Below are 21431 nucleotides of genomic sequence, written 5' to 3'. Positions count from 1 at the left end.
CGTGGACTTTTGCACAAATCGTGAAAAGAATGACTTTGTGTGGCAATGATTGCAGAAAGTTACTGAGACCAAAATGCTTAGTGCAAAATTGCTTTAATTCATGTCAAAAGTCAACAAGATGATACAAATCCAACAAACAGGTCTCTCTCAAAATTGGGCTTCCCTTGTTCCTCCACAGGACTGACAATTCCTGAGTTACTTTCTGGATTTCAAATCTGCCCCTCTGAGTCTACTTCAATTGCTTCTTTCCCCAGGTACTTTGTCATTCTCTCGCTGGACTCAAGGTTTGGAGCTCTCAACTGAGAGTTAACTTCCTTTTTAAGATAAAAAAAACAAGCCCTCTTGCTGTTTAGTACCCCCCCCCATCAATAGGCTTTTATGGTGTCTTCCTGTTGCAGGATGTGGTCAGTGTATAAGTCTGCCCATTGGTGGAACCAGTTCTTTGACTAGGCCCAATTAGGTTTAAATGTAATTGCCTATTGCAATACCTTCATAGGAGAAGTAAGACTGAATAAAACTTTCAGGCTGGAACATTACAGCAATTCTATTTCATTCCCACTTCTTCATAAAAAGGAACCCACCACATTCAGCACTTGTATCAAGGTTGCCAGGTAGTAAGTAGTCTGAGACTAAAAAAATCAGCTTTATTTGTCTGTATCTAATAGAGCTAGGACCCTGTATATTCATTACGATGTAAAATCAGGAAACTTTTAACATAAAAGTAGCTAATCAGCCCCAGGCTGCTTAGTCAAATTAAACATTTTCAGTCATATTAAATTTTAAATCTTCCCTTTGAGTAGAATTACTGTTGTGATTTTCTGGAAATCTTTCTGATGAACCCATTTGACTCTGTTTGATGTGTGTTCTGGAATGAAATTCAGAATGTCTCCAGGGACGTTTGCTTGTATAACAAAAACGTATGCCAAATCAATAGATTTAGGATGCTGTGATGGCACTTGCAGATTCCTTAAAAGTACTCTTCTGTTATTCTTGAATAGTGACTGCTGGAGTCCCAGGTGAGGATATCCATACTTGAGAAACTTTATTTTCAAAATTTCTTGAATTCGTGTTCTATGCAGTAATGGTTTTTTTTTTTTTTTACCACTAAAATAACCTGTCTATAAACCTTCAGTGAACACTGTATATGGAATGCTAAAATGTTTGTCTGTATTTTGCACTGAATCTACCATAATGTATATTACCTATTTATTTTATATGTATACTTGTTCCGAAGTCAGGTTTTGATTGCATGCTAATGTAAAAAAGCATTATTTTCTCTTCACTCGTTCTTGGTCGTGTACAGCATATTGCAAGCCAGTATCCTAATAACTGTTGTTCAATTAACTTCCTTGCTGAGCTTGTTTGTTCTGCGGGCATGTTCTGTCCGAACTGCTACCCATCCTTCTTTTCTGTTGATTAGTTCTGTAGCAGAGAAGCTTTGAGATACGTTCCCTATACATTAATTTTGTTTCCCTGAGCCTAGTTCAAAGAAATTCAGCTGTTCATTTTACTTACCTGCCTTGTGAAAATGGATTTATTTTGGGACCTAATCAGTATACCAGACCCTCGCTAGAACGCGGGATTTGGGATCCATGCACGGTACCGCGTTAACGTGGGGAAATTAATTGCAATTAAAGTAATTAAATTTGGAATCCAAGGCCACGACAGCGTTATATGCAAAATCGCGACATATAGATGCGCGTTCTAGCGAGGGTCCTGTGTACTGTTGTTTTCTGTTTAAGCTTGCTGGCTATCTTGAAGTAGAAACATCTCCATTTAGAGATCTGAAAGATTTAAGTTTTTGTTCTTAGTTCACTGTGTCTCAGTATGTTTTTATATTGGTTCTTGCCAACTACGCTAGAAGCACTATGGTTACTGGTCAGTGAATGGACCAGCATGGTTCCTCACATGCTAAGTGCTATTTATATGGATTTATTCAAGCAAAGTGGATTATGTTTCTTATAATGCATGACCACCTTGAGAATTCATTATGTCAGGAGCACATTAAACTATCTAAAGCATTAACATGTGAATACTGTTTGAAGTAACATGATAGTTTTGAAAGATTATTTACATTCATATGGCACAAATCAATCCAAATTATTGTGTATCCCTTCATGAATTAAATGCAGCTCGTTTTGATGTGAAATATAGCTGTTTTTAACAGCACAGAGCAACTTACATAACCATTTAGGGGAGGTAATAGAGGATGACACAGCCAATTGAAATGGCAGGGTAGCTTGCTGAGTTAAGCAAAATCATAAAATGACAGAATTGTAGGGCTGGAATGAGCATTGAAAGGTCATCTAGTCCGCCCCATGTGCTGAGGCAGGATCAAGTATATCTAGACTATCCCTGACAGGTGTTTGTGTAACCTGTTCTTAAAAAATTTCCAATGGGGGGAATTCCATATCCTCCCTTGAAAGCCTATTTTAGAACTTAACAATCCCTTGTAGTTAAAGTTTTTCGTAATATCTAACCTAAATCTCCCTTGCTGCATTATAAGTCGATTACTTCGTATTCTACCTTGAGTGCACCTGGAGAACAATTTATCAGAGTCCTCTTTATAAGAGCCATATTTGAAGACTTTAATCAGGTCCCCCTCCCCCGCACTCTTCTTTTTCAAGACTTAACATACCCAGTTTTTTAACCTTTAATAAGTCAGGTTTTCTAAACCTTTTATCATTTTTGTAGCTGTCTTCTGGACTCTCTCCAATTTGTCCACGTCTTTCTTAAAGTGTGGTGCCCAGAACTGGACACAGTTCTCCAGCTGGGGTGCCAAGTAGAATGGGACAATTACCTCCTGTTTAATATATGACGCTCCTGTTAATACACCCCACAATATTAGCCTTTTTTGCAATTGAATCACATTGTTGACTCATAATCACTTTGTGATCCACTATAACCCCCAGATCCTTTTCAGCAGTACTACCACTAGCCAGTTTTCCCCCTTTTTTAGCTGTGCATTTGATTTTTTTTTTCAAGTGTAGTATATTGTACTTGTCTTGTCTTTCTTTAATTTCATCTTGTTGAATTCAGACCAATTCTCCAATTTGTCAAGATTATTTTGAATTCTAATCCTGTCATCCAAAGTGTCAGCAACCCCTCCCAGCTGGTGTCACCTGTAAATGTCATAAGCATATTCCCAACTCTGTTATCCAGGTCATTAATGAAAATATTGAATAGTACCAGACCCAGGACAAACCTCTATGTGACCCTGCTTGATACATCTCCCCATTTTGCCAGTGAACCCTTGATAACTACTCTTTGAGGATGGCCATGTAGTAATTGCACCAAGAACACATTTTTCTAATTTGCTTATGAGAGTGTCATGTGAAACTGTGTGAAAAGCCTTACTCAAATCAGGATATATATCGCATCTACAGCTTCCCCCTATCCACTAGGCCAGTAACTCAGTCAAAGAAGGAAACTAGGTTGGTTTGGCATTATTCTTGCCAAATTCATAGTGGATATTACTTATAACACACATCCTATAGGTGGTTACATATTGATGATAATTTGTTCCAATATCTTTCCAGGTTTCAAAGTCAGGCCTTCTGATCTACAGATCTCTGGGTCCTCTTTGTTCCCCTTTTTAAAGATATAGGTACTGTGTTTCTCCTCCTCTGGGACCTCAGCTGTTCTCCAGGAGTTCTCAAAGATAATCACTAACAGTCCCAAGATAGCTTCAGCTAATTCCTTATGTACCCTGGGATGAATTTGATCAGGGCCTGCCAACTTGATTATGTCTAACTCATTTAAATATTCTTTAACCTGTTCTTTTCCTCTTTTTGCTTGTATTCCTTTCCCATCATTGTAAATATTGTGTTAAGCATCTGGTAGCAATTTAATATAAATAAAATATAATACTACAAAATTTTGCTCTTAGTTTTGGCAATATATATAGTGTCTATGATATGTCTGTGAATAACATCAGCAGGAGACTTTTTTGTTATCTTAAACACAGTGCCATCTTTTCTTCATGTTTTAGAGAGGACTGGTGCTATAACTTAGTATTTTATGGCCATATGGTTGTTGAAGATTGTACTCACAGGTGCCCAACTTATTTACACTGTGCAGTTCTGTTGACTCGATATGAAATCTGCCCAGAATTATCATTAATAATAAAAAAGCTGAAAAGACTTAATGATTAATGTGAGGTCTCAAGATACTTTCACCAGGGACATATATTAACTCTAAAGAATGACCCTCATGAGTATTTAATCACTGGCAGAGTGTAAGTGAATATGAATGGCCTGAGCAGTGTATCTTACAACCAGGAATATTACTCAAGTGAGAGAGACAAGTGAACCTGACTGAGTAGAAAATAAAAGTATGATTCCATTTCAGATTATAATTGTTTCTGATAAAGCTGAGAAAATGGGAAGGCTTAAGTAACCTCCACATTTATTTGTATATCTCTCCAGTTTATATTTGCTATCAAACCACACTTAATTTTCAAATGTTTACCTACTTTTTCTTCAAACATCTTTTGACCACTAAGGATTCTCAGCGTTAAGAAACCACAAATAATAGATCAGTAGATAATCAAAAGATGTGAATCCCTTGGAATGAAACTGGTGCTAAAGTTTTAGCCCTATGTATGTAGTATTTGGTAATTTAGATAATTTGGATAGGATTCCATTATTTTGTATGTTTAAAACAGAATAGCTAAGGTTTTGACATGTTGATTTTTACGTGAGTGGGTACCTCGTATGTTTGAAGCCTTATACAGCCATTGAACAAACTTCACTGAGAATTAAAAGTTAAATCATAGGTATTGTGGGAGGCTAATTAAGGAGTATAGTGACAACATAGTAAACTTTGCAAAGTAATTCTAGTTTTTATCATAACCTAACCTTGCAGAAGTCTACTTTGGGTAAAGAAATAGCAGAAATGTATGAACTACTCACCACAACTCGATTCACGTAATTTAAGTGTTAATTTCAGGCCGAGGTGGGAACATTTAAACATGAACATCATAAAGCAACAGCACTCTAAAATGCAGACTCAATCGGACGCATTCTTTTAAATTTTCATCCAGATTTAAGGCTTTGCCTCTTGACGGCAAATGAACCAGAATGATGAGTTTATCGTCATATATATTGCACGATCTCTGTGCTGTCCCTGCTTGCCCTTACCAGATAGGAGATGAATGTATTTGGTTTCTTGCTGCATAACTCCAGTTTAGAAATATGCATTATATTCAATTAAAGCCTTTTTATGAGGTTGATGGTCTGCTCTCTAATGAAATCTTAAAACGCAAATGGCAGTGTTTGAGAGGGTTTTGCTTAACCTTCAATCTAGACAATTTGGGCTCAAACCAAGTTGGCCTCTCGGTGCTACTGCACATATTAGAGTAATTTAATTATTGTGGTGTCCAGAGCCTTTAAGCAAGATAGGGGCCCCATTGTACTGGGTACTGTGCAAACGCGGAGAGACAAAACCTGCTTTGAGGAGCTTACACTCTAAATAGACAAGGCAGGAAAAGGGTGAGAGAGGAAACAGAGGCACAGAAAGAGAAAGTAATCTGTCCACAAGGTCACCCAGTGGACCAATGGCAGAGCCGGGGCAGAGTCTAGATCTCCAAACTCTGTCCTGTACCCTAGCCAATAGACTACACTGCCTCCCTTTTTATTCTGACTGTGCTAGAGATACAATTAGGATAAATACATGTGAAATAAATGTTTGGCCTTGGTCTGGTTTCTAGTGAACAGTGGTCGAAATATCAAAACTAGCATCTTAACAAATTAGTCCTTGTAGAGAGCCAAGCATTGAGTGGACATTCACAGATTGATGTATTCCCCTCCAGAACAGGGATGACTGTGTAAACTTTTAATGGTGCAGTTTGTATTGTATCTGTTTCGCAACCAATATAAGACCTAAAGTAACTCTCTAACATTTTTATTTGAAACTAAAACTCGTAAGTATTAAGCACTTCGCAATCCCATGTTGGGACTGGGTAACAAATGGCAAAACAGCCTCTTTTTTTTGTTTATTCGGAAAACTGAGCCGAACTGTTAGTTTTCTCACAGGCCTAACTTTTCTTTTCTGTAGCATATTACATCAGACAGCTACATTCCATGTCTTGCTGACCTCTGCAAAGCACTCTGGGAAGTCATGCTCAGTTATTATCGAACGATGGAATGGCATGAGAAACATGACCGAGATGAGGGAACTGCTTCGTCTTCTGGTAAGATATGACTTTTGAACTAATTCTCTTGTATTTTGTTGTTTGAAAATAAAATGTAAATGTTCAAGTTACTAGTTTCTACCCAGGTACTTCTGTGGCCCTGACCCTATAATATCTTAAACCTTGTTGTTTGTTTTGCTTATCTCCATTATGTAGTTATTACTGTTTACATGTGTAATCACACGCATGCGCACAGAGAAACATTAAATTGGAGACTATAAATAATCCGATTCTTTATTAAACAATTCTTTAAAATATCCAGACGTCAACTAGAGTGTGTCATTCTTTAAAAACTTAATTTTTTCCCCTTTAACATTGTCTGCTTGCATTTGGATTCATTATTAATCCATACTTCCTTGAATTTAGTATAGGAAAAACAAATAGTGCTGAATACTTAAGTGTCTTAAGCAATTTAAAACTTCATATATAAAACTGGTAATTTTAAGGGCTGCAACTGTTTCTTAGGTGAGAAACAGGCAAGGTATCAATTTTATGTTTCAGATTTCTTGGAACTATGTCAAAATGTGTAAAACAGACTTTAAGTTTAGTAAATTGGGCTACTGGGATGTTTATTGGGGGAAGTAGCTTTAAAACCGAGTAATATGATTCTCTGTTAATCAATTCAATTATTTTTTGGAAAGTTTTGGAAGTGATTCTCCTTACTACAGCCTTTGTCATCTTCGCTCAGTCTGATCTTTGCACTTCTATGCCAACTTACACACCTAGAACTGCCACCCTAAGGCCTACAACGCTCCTTCACTTTATATCCAGGAAATCCAGAACCTCTGGCTTAAAACCCGCCTGTTCCATGGCACATTGTGACTACAGTATCATCTAGTCTTGAGTAGTCTGTTTTTGTATTGTCCTAGTACACTCCTTTCGCATTCCAAACACTTGAACCTGTGTTTGTCTTGCACAGCCCTCTTATACACAGGTTGCACTGTACATAACTTGAATTGATGAGAATATCTAAAAACAAACATTGTCTACATTCCTGTTAGCCAAGATACTTGGATATGGCAGTAGACGTAGAGTGAAATTCTGGCGCCATTGAAGTCAATTGCAAAACTTCCATTGACTTCAATGGGAGAGAATTTCACCCATGGTCTTTATATCTGCAGACCAGTAGAAACAGTAGCTTCTCTCTCTCTGACAGGTATTTCTGGCAATGCTGTTGCAGATATTTCTCCTTCTCTGTTATAAAAAGCTTGATTTGTATAAAACAAGTAAAAAAATGTTGTCATCCTTTAGAACGAACTGTGAAGAAAGAATAAAAATGGAGGCGAGAGAAACAGGAGAAAATGGACTAATCTTACCACTCTCTGTACACTTTGAAATCCACCCCTGCATATAAACATATATTTTGAAGTCACACTTACCCAGGGTATAAAAATTGATTACATTTGCAGTCGTTTAGATTGCCTCTCTACTTCAAAGTTGAAAGCATAATAAATGTATTTTTTCTTCTAAGGGCCTTTAATATATTGCGTAGAGTATTTTTAAAATTAATGAGGGCTAATTTATTAAAAGTAGTAGTGCAAATTCAAGTATTCTCCGTATGACTAAATTAAAATTCAGATGTTTCTTTTGATGTGCCCCTTAGGGGGAAAGAGTCTTTATTAATCCCCTTTTCTATTCCATTTTACATTATCAGTAATACTTTTAAATATTTAAAACTTCTTCAGCATATTCTGTTTTTAAGTTATGCTGTGGAGGTGGATTCTATTGTGAAAATTTGGCTCTCTTTTCTGCCTATATAATAATTCAGATATCCTAAAATAAGTGTATGCCACAGCACTGTTGTAATAGCCCATTTCTTTATAATCCTTATATCATTTGTATAACAGACCATTCCCATGAGAGTGGTTATTTTTGGTGCTGCTTAAAACTTTGAATTAAGCAGTGTTCTATATTACTGCAAAACCCATTTTAAAAGAGCCGTTAAGGTTCTCAGGACAAATTTTTTGGTGGCCTCAGAGTGCGGCCACCAGCTCTTGTTGGTGGCTGCTCTCAGACTTTTTTTCCCTAAAATACTTAATTAGCTTTAGGATAAATGAATATGCACATATACACATCCAAATCATTGTAATTTATTTATTGCTAGCTAGTAAGTCTGTTGTGAAAGTGGTATTTACAAACATACAAATATCACATTTTACAGCAGACTTACTCAGCTCTGGCAAGCCTAAGGATAAATTAAGCCTAGGATGGAGGGTCGGGGGAGGCAGTGGTGGGCTGGGACCTGAAGCCCCATTGCCTGAGCCTGAAGCCCTGCAGCTCGGGCCCAGGGATGAGTATTTGTGCAGTGGCAGGCCCCAGCAACTGCCGGAGCCCAAAGCCCCATGGCCGGAGCCTGCAGCCCCGCCACCCCAGGGCTGAAGCCCAAAGCCTGAGCCCCACCATCCCTGGGAAGGTTGGGGAACTCATCGGCAGCCTGCTCCTCTAGCATTGTGCCCCAGGTGTTTCCAGACGATGGCAGTGCCCAACCCCTGCTGGCCACCCCAGCAACCAACAGCAAAGTGGTGGATCCAGAGGGATGGGGAGGAGACACTATTTTGGCCCCCTCTTTTCTCCCCCAATCACAGCCCAGGAGACTGTGGCCACCAGAAAAGCCCCTGGTGGCTGCATGCAGCCAGGGGAGAAACGCTGCATTAGACTACATAAAGTGGTATTCTGTTCAGTCACATGTCATGGTCAACGTGGTTTCTGTAAAGGGAGATCATGTCTTACTAATCTATTAGAGTTCTTTGCGGGGGTCAACAAACATGTGAACAAGGGAGATCCAGTGGACATAGTGTACTTAGATTTCCAGAAAGCCTTTGACAAGGTCCCTCACCAAAGGCTCTTATGTAAATTAAGTTGTCATGGGATAAGAGGGAAGGTCCTTTCATGGATTGAGAACTAGTTAAAAGACAGGGAACAAAGGGTAGGAATAAATGATACATTTTCAGAATGGAGAGGCATAACTAGTGGTGTTCCCCAAGGGTCAGTCCTAGGACCAATCCTATTCAACTTATTCATAAATGGTCTGGAGAAAGGGGTAAACAGTGAGGTGGCAAAGTATTGCAGATGATACTAAACTGCTCAAGATAGTTAAGACCAAAGCAGACTGTGAAGAGCTTCAAAAAGATCTCACAAAACAAAGTGATTGGGCAACAAAATGGCAAATGAAGTTTAATGTGGATAAATATAAAGTAATGCACGTTGGAAAACATAACCCCAACTATACGTACAATATGAAAGGGGCTAATTTAGCTACAACTAATCAGGAGAAAGATCTTGGAGTCATCGTGGATAGTTCTCTGAAGACCTCCACGCAGTGCGCAGCAGCAGTCAAAAAAGCAAACAGGATGCTGGGAATCATTAAAAAAGGGACAGAGAATAAGACGAAGAATAGCTTATTGCCCTTATATAAACCCCTGGTACGACCACATCTTGAATACTGCGTACAGATGTGGTCTCCTCATCTCAAAAAAGATATACTTTAGCATTAGAAAAGGTTCAGAAAAGGGCAACTAAAATGATTAGGGGGTTGGAACGGATCCCATATGGGGAGAGATTAAAGAGACTAGCACTTTTCATCTTGGAAAAGAGGAGACTAAGGGGGGATATGATAGAGTTATATAAAATCATGAGTGGTGTGGAGAAAGTGAATAAGGAAAAGTTATTTACTTGTTCCCATAATATAAGAACTAGGGGCCACCAAATGAAATTAATGGGCAGCTGGTTTAAAACAAATAAAAGGAGGTTCTTCTTTACACAGCGCACAGTCAACCTGTGGAACTCCTTGCCTGAGGAGGTTGTGAAGGCTAGGACTATAACAGGGTTTAAAAGAGAACTGGATAAATTAATGGAGGTTAAGTCCATTAATGGCTATTAGCCAGGATGGGTAAGGAATGGTGCTCCGAGCCTCTGTTTGTCAGAGGGTGGAGATGGATGGCAGGAGAGAGATCACTTGATCATTACCTGTTAGGGTCACTCCCTCTGGGGCACCTGGCATTGGCCACTGTCGGCAGACAGGATACTGGCCTGGATGGACCTTTGGTCTGACCCAGTATGGCCATTCTTATGTCATTTTAAATTCACTGTTTGAGTGTTTATATATGTACAGCACTAGTACTACTCTAGATTTTATGTTGCACAAAGAGTAAGTTGCTGACGCCCTTGGCACTTAGTCTAGCTATTCTGTACAGCATGCATAAGAATTAAAAGTGAACCATGTTTAAAAAAGAATAGTGAATCAGTTCTAAAAAAAACCCCCAAAAACAATTCATTTAGCAAGGGAATTAATAAGTCTAATATTTGAAAGAAAATAAATATCATGTTAATGGAATAGTGGGTATTAATTCTGCATCAGACAACCGGGTTCCCTAGTTTATTTAATGGCTATATTTAATGGCTATGATACATTCTGTAGTTAAAGTATAAAGGTCAACAAGACCATACAGTGTGTAGAGCAGGAGGACACAGCAGAGGGAGCTATAGGATAGTTTACTATAATGTGTACATTATAGTATTCCGAATAGTGAAACCCAGTAGACTGAAGCTGTTGAATGAGCGTTATAATTTTTGTATGTGTAGCTGGATCTCATCAGTTTGAGGCATGAACCTAAGGCTGTCTCTAGATCAATGGTTCCCAAATTGGGGTTTGTGAACCCTTGGGGGTTCGCAAAATGTTACAGGGGGTTCTCGGGAAAAAATTCCCTAATAGCGGACAGAGCTGTCCCTAGGGAGCACGGGACTAGCAGCTTGGAGCCCCTGGACTTCCAAGAGCTAAGCAGATCAAAGCAAGCATATCTATCACACTGAAGAGATTTAAACTTCAAGACTCCTTATAAGAAATGAAAAGGGAGGTGGATATTTTTGGCTGTTTTTAAACCGGCAGCTGGCATTTTTTAAAAAATTATTATGAAGAACAAGTTTAAGCTTCGTTGTAACATGCGTTGTTTGCCTGGACTGCTCAAGACCTGACTGCTTGTGTAGGAGGAACTCTTTGAGCTGGCTTCTTAAATACCTTCATGCTTTCACATTTGATACTCCTTGATGAAACATTGGAGCCCTGTCTTAGAACAGGCTTATTCAAAGTGATATAAGCTATGAAAGTGAGATCTTGGAAGAGTGTTGCCGTTTTCATAATGTAATAAAAATACTGTAATGATAAATAATAATTAATAATAAATAGTGTGTAATAAGCATGTCATAAAAACAAATTTTATATTTCCAAGATCACTGCTTTTATAATTTATACTCAGGTAAAGGAGAAAATCCCTGGAAATACTCATTTTTAGGAGGGGATTCACGAGACTTGACAATTTAGTGAAAGGGGTTCACACATTCTTAAAGTTTGGGAACCACTGCTCTAGATTCTTCCCTTATTGTGCTTTTTTACTTACAGTAGAAAGTGTTCACAAAGTACTTCTAATAGATCAAGTGTCTCTTGCTCATGGTACAGAACTCCAAGAGTACGAGTGAGAAGCAGTGGATTCAGAAGACATTAATTGCATAGCTCTTTCCATGACAGTAGACTGCAGCTTGTCCAAAGGGTTCTTACATGGATAGTAGACATAATGTACGTCATCATGGCTTATGTTTACTTAGACCTGTAATTATTTTAATGCCTGTATTGTGCTTACATAACTTTAAAATGTAAATGCGACTAAGCATTTTTTCTATTTGTGAAGAATTAAAGGTATCTGAATAATCAGCCAGTTTCCTACATGTTTTCACTTTGTAAATTAGTCCACTTTTTGAGGTACTGTAGTAAGAGTCAACAAATACTTTAACTCCAGGGCGTGTGTGAGACAGATTTTTTTTTTTTCACCTTTATATAAACTGGGTCTCTTGAAAGTTTAGCACTTTTTTTGTTTGTTCAGATTTCAGTGCAAAATTTACTGTGGGGCTTCTATTTATTCTTATTGCCTATTTTCCCTTAATACTTTACCTGGGGATCTTGTTGTAAGGTGGTAGTTGCTGAGAATAACATTTTTAGAAACACTGTGGACATCTCAGTTACTATGTTTAGCTAATACATTTTTATAGTTGTACAGAGTCATTAATATCAAGGCAGCAGTGATTCTGTTCAGCCCCCTTTCTCCCCAAGAAGTCACACTTGCTTCCAGGAGTAACCCCCACTTGGTTTTGTGATTAATATCTGGAATTCTACTGTGATCATATGTAGCTGGAAGTAGAGAAGTCCCTACACAGGTGACCCCACTAAGCTTAGGGGAATTGCAAGTAAAAACTACTGGGTGAGTGTAGGTTGCAAGATCAGCTCCTAAGACAAGAAAATAATTTTTTTTCTAGTTCACAGTGTTAGTTTGCCCTTAGAGAAATTTTTTTAGGACCAGTTTAAAAAAAAACCCTTGAAAATGGGATTAAGTAATGAAGATAGATAGATGGTTAACTCTAGATACAAACACATACATCCTAAAACATATTTTTATGGTATGTTAATATTTTAGTATGTCTCATAAAATGGGAAATAAAGCTATCAGATTTCATTTGTTGAATACTGTCATATAACTGAGAAGCAGTAAATTATAACAAAAAATTTCTATTTTATTAGAATAGAACTATTATTCCTGAGTGATCACATCTGATAAATTGGTAAAATGTAATATTTGAAATATCATACACGATTATCATTATATATAGTTTGTTAAATCTAAGTGAAAATAAATCTAGTGAATTGAATTTATAACCACTGCAACCTATAATGACATTCTGAGACACTCTAATCATTGCTACTTTTTCTGTAATTTCACTTTTGTTTATAAATTCATGTTACATCATAAATTTGACAAGCCAGTATTTTCATCTCAGAAAGGTGAAGCTTGGTCATCATGTAAAAATATGCGTTTACACTGCGGTGCACTCTAAATTTAATTGGCATGATCGTTTTTGTCTGTGATATTTAATAGTCCATACTATTTTTCAAAAACAAACACATTTAAAGTTGACTCACAAATATGCAGAGAGGGGGAAATAGGCTTGTGCGCTTTTTTAGCTGCTTCATGATTTACAAAGATGACCTGAAAATAATCCTGTGTGATTACTTTTCTATGGTTTTGTTGGAGGATTTGTTAGAGGTCTTGGATGTTTACTGTGAATTTTCCCAGCATGTAATTGAAAGAGTAGGGATTGTGGAATCTTAACAAAGTAATTTTTTCTTCCTATTGTTTATAGGTCATTTCAGTTAAATAGGTGTTAACAAAACCCAGGTTTTGGATGGCATGTTTAGATTGCAGTCCCTCTAGGGCAGAGATTCTCTGTTTGTACAGTGTCCAACACAATTGATTGCTATTATTTCTGTCATGGTAGTACCTAAAGGACTCAGTTAGGGATCAGGGCCCCATTTGTGCTAGGCGTTGTACAAATATATAAAGTCCCAATCCTGGATTGGCTTTTCAGCACTATCATCAGATATCTACTTACGTTATAAAATAATTTTAAAATGACAAAACTCTTAAACCCAAAACAATCAGAACTTTTTGTATGGTATATGATGCAGGCTATACAAGACAGAGAGCTTGCAATGCCAAATACCTAATAAACATTTAGTGAACTACTATCAAGTTGTTTTCAAATTTACCTGCACAGTTAGGAGCTTAATTAGATGTTTACTACAAATAGTTTTGTTCCTTCTGAAGTAATCTCTTAAAACTTCCAGTCACAAAAGCTATCAACAAAGGAAGGCTCCAATCCTGCAAAGGTTTGCGCATCTGTTTCACATTATGTACTGTTATGGAAAGTTAATCACATGAATAAGCCTTTGAAGGATCGGGACCTATGCATCATATCTGTAAACAGAAAAGAACTAACAAAATTACAGTAGAGGAAAGAGTTGAAAAGACAACTTCCAAAATTCATTCTCGAACTTTGGTTATTAGAAAAACACTTTTGTTATCCAGCAAAGGTGGAGGAAGTTTCAGAGAATGAATCTAGATGGAAATGGTTTGTGTCATGCCTGTCTAGCAAGGAGGCAACAAAAAAAGCCTTTCTTATTCCCAGGACTGAAGTAAAACTTTACTAAGTTTACAAAGTAGAAATTTTTGTGGGAAACTGGAGACGTTGTATACCTAAATCAGCCATCTAGAAGAATAGATCTCCAGATGCCTCTGATTTTTACCTTCACCTGAAATCATGCACAATTACATATTTTTCCATCTATTCCAAATTCCATAAAACAAAATGCCTTTGTATTCCTTTTAGAAGTTTTTTATATAACACTTAGGGCAAAAGGAGGTGATTTCAAATTCATATAGCTGCATAAGGTGGGTGCATAACTGGTTGGAAAATCGTTCCCAGAGAGTAGTTATCAGTGGTTCACAGTCATGCTGGAAGGACATAATGAGTGGGGTCCTGCAGGGATTGGTTCTGGGTCTGGTTCTGTTCAATATCTTCATCAATGATTTAGATAATGGCATAGAGACTACACTTATAAAGTTTGCAGACTATACCAAGCTGAGAGGGGTTGCAAGTCCTTTGGAGGATAGGATTAAAATTCAAAATGATCTGAACAAACTGGAGAAATGGTCTGAAGTAAATAGGATGAAATTCAATAAGGACAAATGCAAAGTACTCCACTTAGGAAGGAACAATCAGTTGTACATATACAAAATGGGAAATGACTCCCTAGGAAGAAGTATCTGGAGGTCAGAGTGGATCACAAGCTAAATATGAGCCAACAGTGTAACGCTGTTGCCAAAAAAAGCAAACATCATTCTGGGATGTATTAGCAGGACTATGGTAAGCAAGACACGAGAAATAATTCTTCCGCTCTACTCCACGCTGATTAGGCCTCAACTGGAGTATTGTGTCCAGTTCTGGGCACCACATTTCGGGAAAGATGTGGACAAATTGGAGAAAGTCCAGAGAACAACAAAAATGATTAAAGGTCTAGAAAAGATGACCTATGAGGGAAGATTGAAAAAATTGGGCTTGTTTAGTCTGGAGAAGAGAAGACTGAGAGGGGACATAACAGTTTTCAAGTACACAAAAGGAGGAGGGACAAAAATTGTTCTTCTTAATCTCTGAGGATAGGACAAGAAGCAATGGGCTTAAATGGCAACAAGGGCGGTTTAGGTTAGACATTAGGAAAAACTTCCTAACTGTCAGAGTGGTTAAGCACTGAAATAAATTACCTAGGGAGGTTGTGGAATCTCCATCATTGGGGATTTTTAAAAGCAGGTTGGACAAACACCTGTCAGGGATGGTCTAGATAATACTTAGCCCTGCCATGAGTACAGGGGACTGGACTAGATGACCTCTCAAGGTCCCTTCCAGTTCTATGATTCTATGTGAGAAATAGCTCTCCCCATAATATTGGATAAAAGACTGAAAACCAGACCCATCCAGCCTGACGGGGCTCAAAACAAGAGCCTCAGAAACTTTTTAATAAAAGTGTATAGCAATGGCCCTCTGTGTGTACTAGACATCTGTTTGGTATCAATCCACCCACCCATCCATTCCCCCATGTTTGGCAGGAGAGATGACCAACATTTCAGCCTAAGCCAAGCATTGTTGGCCTAGTGTTGTAAGTAGGTCAAAGACAAGTTGACCTATAATTCAGGCTTGATTTGTCTCTGCCGAATTATGCCACAGCAGAGTAGGTCACAGTAACGTCTAAAGAACTTGTAGTGACTGCAGTATCCATTTACATTATCCTGATGATTCAGAGAAAAAGATGCATCTGTTTAGTGTGTAGCTAGCCGGGTGGTTCATTCTTCATATTTGTATCTTGGCTGAATTTTGCATGGTAAATCACTTAGCTCAAGCAGGTACATTTGTCACTCAGAATTGCTGCCTTCATGAGAACAATATAAATTTTTTGGACATGGGTATTAAACTTTAGTTTATATATCTACAGAGAGTAAGGAGATTGTTTTATCGTGACATTTCATAGGACATTTCTTTTTCTTAAGAAAAAGTGGCAGAATGGTTATTGGGGAAAAATGGGTAAAATTAATGTATTTTTTCCTTAAATGTCTTTCTTATTTTAATACAAATAACTAGTGCCTTCCTTGCACAAGTAATGCCGTTAATTTAAGTAGACAAATTTGAATATTGTAGTTGCTATTCTTGAACTGATATGTAAACGCAACCAAATTCTACAATTTATTTTTATTCTTTTTACCAGGAGAGAACAGTCAACTTAATTGCTTAAGGAATTAAAGTTCTAAGGGTTCACGTCTCCAGTGTATATGTTACTGCATTGTTTTTGCTGGGTTCCTGTTCTATTACCCTCCTAAGTAGCCTAGGGCTTAAGCTTCATTGGGGTCAAGGTTCTCAGTGAAATTAGTTCAACTCTTCTCCATCCGAGCCACTAGCCCACATGCAAAACTACCTGAATGTCAGTGGTCAAGATGGCGATAGAGCACTATATCCACTGCCCCAAATAACTTCCCATTTGAGGGAAAGTTAAGTAGCACAGTGTCCCTTTCCAGAGCCACATTACTCTCTGTACATACCATATCCAATTCAAGGCCTTAGGCCTTATCTTCAGGTCACTCAATGGCTTGAGCCCAAAAGATTGCCTTAAAATTCCTGGAGAAAGATCACAGATGACAACTCCACTTGTCAGGCACAGTAGAGCTGTCCACAAGGAGGGGAATGTTTGTTTATGCAGCTTGTCTAAGACATTGTCTTCTTGGCAGCTGGTCCCAGATTGTGGAAAGAACGCCCAACAGAATATAAAGATCATCATAAACCTCTCCATCTTGTACTCTAAGTGTACTACTTCAGTTTTGCTTCTGCTAGTACAAATACACAGAACAGGGTCCATTATTTTTAAACAGCAGGGGAAAAAGTCATGATTTCTCCCTGCAGAAACAGGGAGGGAGGACCATGCATGACAGATGCTAGTCATGATTGTTAGGGCACTACTAAAAAGTCCTCAAGTACTGTGGTAATATGGTATACTAATGAGGGCTGTACCAGAATCTCAGTTGAAGAGATGGGATTTGAATGAGAAAATGTCTGGGGCTTAGTGCACTGGGATTACAAGATTATGTCATGTGTAGGTGTACTAGGGAAGAATGCATGGAGAGAGGAATGGGAGAAAGAAGCCAAGCATAGAGTATTGCTGGCATTGCTCAGTGGAGCAAAGATTGCAGGGTCTTTCTCCAGACATTCAGCCAGCGTATGCTGCTGGACACATTGGAAACCTTATTTCTACAATTTTTCAACTAATGGTTCTTCTTTACAAAGATAGACTACATTAGGGAATATTTCCTAGTAGAGAGTGGCCAATACTTAGATTAGACAATCTATATCTCCCCTCCATTTGAAACATGAATGTCAGTTACCTTTTTATCTTAGTTGGTTTATGGAATGGGATATTGTGTTTTCTTAGCCAGACATAACCGTATCTGTCTGATTTTTTTTAAAGACTTTATTGCTGTCCCTTTAAAATTTCAGACTTTTCAACTACAGAGAAACAAAGTTAGCCATTATCTAGTCTCAACCCTGCAGGCCAACTTAGAGGCAGTAGGTTCATTAAGACTAGAAGTTAGGTTTTAAGATTATTGGAAATACCCACACTATCTTCCAATTTCAGTTTCAGATGGCAACAATGTGATTGGAGCTGAGGAGACCAATTTTGACCGTAGCTATGTACAAAAGAAATTAGAACATGGACTTTCACGAATATGGCAGGTTTGTTTTGAATTGTCTAAACGTACTCTTTTCCAAATACAAAGTATAAATCTTTTGTGGTGATCTTTGTTACAAATGAAACTGCTGTAGATAAGTAGAAATTAAAATAATTTAAGGAATTATAGGGTGAGAAGGATGGCTCAGTCTCCAGACACAGCCATTTCTTGGGTTAGAATGCCAACAGGAGCACCAATAGTGGTGGTAATTTTTGTGGTAGGGAGACTATTATGTAATAGCCAAGGCCAACTCATTTCTTGTCTGCAGTCTCACATCCATAGCTCTGGCCAGATGAAAAGAAGGAAATGCACACTGTGACAAAGTTCCTGCTCTACCTTGGTGGGTCTTGCGCTTATTGGTGGATTTGCTCACCTTGGAGCTTCATGGTAGCCCTCAGCTTGGCCGTTTTTCTGAATTCACAGTCCAGGTCAACTCCTCCTGTGTCTGATCAGGAGTTGGGAGGATTTGGGGGGAACCCGGGCCCGCCCTCTACTCCAGGTTCCAGACCAGGACCCTGTGGAATGCAGCTGTCTAGAGTGCCTCCTGGAACAGCTGTGCAACAGCTACAACTCCCTGGGCTACTTCCCCATGGCCTCCTCCCAACACCTTCTTTACCTCACCATAGGACCTTCCTCCTGGTGTCTGATAATGCTCGTACACCTCAGTCCTCCAACAGTCCGCATTCTCACTCTCGGCTCCTAGTGCCTCTTGCTCCCAGCTCCTCACACGTACACCACAAACTGAAGTGAGCTCCTTTTTAAAACCCAGGTGCACTGATTAGCCTGTCTTAATTGATTCTATCAGCTTCCTGATTGGCTGCAGGTGTTCTAATCAGCCTGTCTTAATTGTCTCCAGAAGGTTCCTGATTGTTCTGGAACCTTCCCTGTTACCTTACCCAGAGAAAAGGGACCTACTTAGCATGGGGCTAATATATCTGCCTTCTCTTACTCTCCTATGGCCATCTGGCCCGACCCTGTCACAACACACATGAACAACTCACATAACATAAATGAGTTTTGTTATTTTTTTTAAAGTAACAACAGACAGAACATTCAAAATAGACTAAAAGTCCATGTTAGACATCAGCAAAACAAGTTAAAGTATTTCAGCAAATACTGCTAATTCTCATGAGGGGTTAAATCAGTGGATTATGTTTTCTACCGGCTGTGCTGAAGTCCAGTGGTATGAATTCAGAATAATATATATGTTTTAACTCTGAAGTTTTGCATTTAATTTAAACCAAGACTTTTGACATTTAAGCACATACTCTGTGTGTGTAAGTAGCTATATACAGTTTTGGAAGCACGTATTTGAACAGATGAACTTTTTCATGAATCCCCATCATTACACTGAAGACATGTACCATAAAATCATATGACTTGTGTTAAGAGTAATAATCTTCAGAGCACCAGTAAAAAGGTGAGGGATTTTTTTTAAAGGTACTTAAAGCTTTTCATATACAGCTGAGAATAGTACATTTGCAGCTCTGTCCTTCCTGGTATCAGTTGGAAGAGGAACTACTGAAATACAGGGCTCTGTCATTCTGTCAGTAAGATTTAGGGAAAACCAGAAATCTTGTGAGCCAGGCTGTTTTCATGATAGTTCTAACTTGATTACTAGCCCAAAGGTTTTTAATAAACACCCAATGTTTCTGATGCCAAAGCTCTGAACCTCGTGTGATTTACGTAGAGCGGCAATAATCCAAAGCATTCTTTAAACCACTGTCCACAACAATCTTGGCATCTCAAGTTGTTTTCGGATTGACACTGCATTACTGAAAGTTGCAAGAAACTATTTTTGACTAGTGAACTAATGATGTAATGTGAAAGCCAATGAAAGATCACATGTGCTAATGAAAATGGTCAGATCAACAAACCTTGTTTCTCTAGAGGACTGCCCTAAACTGCTGTTTAGAGGGGTCAGACATCTGAACAAAACAAAAAGTGCTAGTGAACCATGAATTACTCACTGTCATTCATTTTTAACTCCAGAGTAGTCACTGCTACTATTATAAAAACTCAAAATATGCACACGCATTTAATAAGGATTCAATACTAACTTTGAAATGTTTGTGTTTTATAGGATGTGCAGCTGAAAGTGAAAACGTATCTGCTGGGGACAGACATGTCTAACTTCAAATATGATGACTTTATCTTTGTACTAGATATCATTAGCAGGTATATTGATGGGGCAAATAAGGCCATTTGCTCCATCTGCCTTTTTTTTTTTTTGGGTCTGGGGGAGAAGAGGGAACAGCGAGAATGGTATAGGGAGATGTGTTCAGGTCATGGGCTATAGAGCTTTCATTGGACCATAGGATCCCAAGCAGACACTTGGATTGCTTGTGGCTGTCTGGCCCTGAGTGTTTATAAAATGCCATGATATGCAATAGAAGAAAGTAGACCATATGTAGGCCTGGTGTTGCATGGTGGTGATCTTTGTTTGTTAGATGTTTAAATACTATTGGTGATGGATGAGCATGGTATGTGTGCTTATAAGAGAGAGCGGGAATTCCAGCTGAAACAATAGCATTCAAGTAATAGTTGTTTCCTCCAGTATTGTTAAAACTGATTGAATGGATAAACACTTCTAAAATGTCTCTTGTTATAATAGGCTGATGCAAGTTGGGGAAGAATTCTGTGGCAGTAAGTCAGAAGTTTTGCAAGAATCTATTAGAAAACAAAGTGTGAACTATTTCAAGAATTATCACAGGTAAGGCTACTAAATGTGCGGTGGATTGGTCGGATTACTTTTATTTTCCTTTTTTTCATTTTAAACTGGGTTTCCAGAGGCAATGAGTGGCCTGGTTTCACTGAGGTGGACAGCTTGGGCATGTTTCTGTCTAGTGTGTGGGGGTGAGGGGCCTGAACACTCAGCTATTGCTGCAGGTATAATCTCTCACTCATGTTAAAGTCACTGAGGAGACTTCTGCAATGAGCAGGTTGGGGAAAGGTAGGGAACCTGTGGTGCCTAGACTTTCTCAGTCGCCCCTCAGGCTTCCTCTAAAAGCTGCTCCTTAAGACTCCTTTTGACCCTTTCTCTAGTAGAGCTGCAGGCCTTTATTCCTGGTCTCCCTGGCAAAAGTATTTATTTCATTTTATTTTTATTTGTATATCATTCCATAAAATGAGAGCCCATCCACCCATGTCTCCGTACATCTCTGGCAATATCTTTGAAATGTATAATTATGCAATTTATTTCTGTCAGGAATTTCATAATTTTATAGATTTGTACTCCTGGATCCCATTCGCAGCCTTCCCTTTGTTGACCATCTGTAACTGCATTGCATTCCAGTGTCCCTTGGCTCCATTACATGCAGACCTGACCTAATTTTATGGCAGCATGTGTGTCAGCTTCAACACTTGCTGGCTTTTAATTTCAGAGTTAAACTGCCATAATTTTGCTTTGATTTCCCCAGTGTTCAGGCTTGGAATGTAGACACTTCTTTCATTCCAGTGGTCTGGCTCTTGTTTTTCATTGCTTAGATAGCCAGGAAGATATGAGGGGGAAAAATGCCACAATGATTCTTGCCAGAAGTCCTTGGTTCCCAAGACTTCTTCACATGGCATCCGGCTTCTGTTGTTCA

At 38.5% G+C, this 21431-nt stretch overlaps 1 protein-coding gene across 9 annotated transcripts in view; it reads left to right on the top strand.

Annotated features, from left to right (window-relative positions):
* The window catches only part of VPS50 (VPS50 subunit of EARP/GARPII complex), a 195510-nt gene that overhangs the window by 70476 nt on the left and 103603 nt on the right, over positions 1-21431 (top strand). For 8 of the 9 annotated variants that reach the window (XR_005224048.1, XM_037890684.2, XM_037890683.2 and 5 more), the window contains 4 exons: positions 6058-6193; positions 17751-17848; positions 19928-20022; positions 20459-20557. Coding sequence is in view for 8 of the 9 variants with exons in the window: in XM_037890684.2 (XP_037746612.1) it covers positions 6058-6193; positions 17751-17848; positions 19928-20022; positions 20459-20557 (428 nt within the window). In the remaining variant the exon portion in view is untranslated. Of the gene's footprint in view, positions 1-6057; positions 6194-7444; positions 7717-17750; positions 17849-19927; positions 20023-20458; positions 20558-21431 lie in introns of those variants that run through there. The other variant, XM_043541199.1, reaches the window with a different exon arrangement.

The sequence above is a fragment of the Chelonia mydas genome, chromosome 2 (assembly GCF_015237465.2).
Source record: "Chelonia mydas isolate rCheMyd1 chromosome 2, rCheMyd1.pri.v2, whole genome shotgun sequence".
Lineage (NCBI taxonomy): Eukaryota > Metazoa > Chordata > Testudines > Cheloniidae > Chelonia > Chelonia mydas.
The sequence above is the reverse complement of the archived record's forward strand: the minus strand, read 5'-3'. Positions and strand labels throughout refer to the sequence as shown.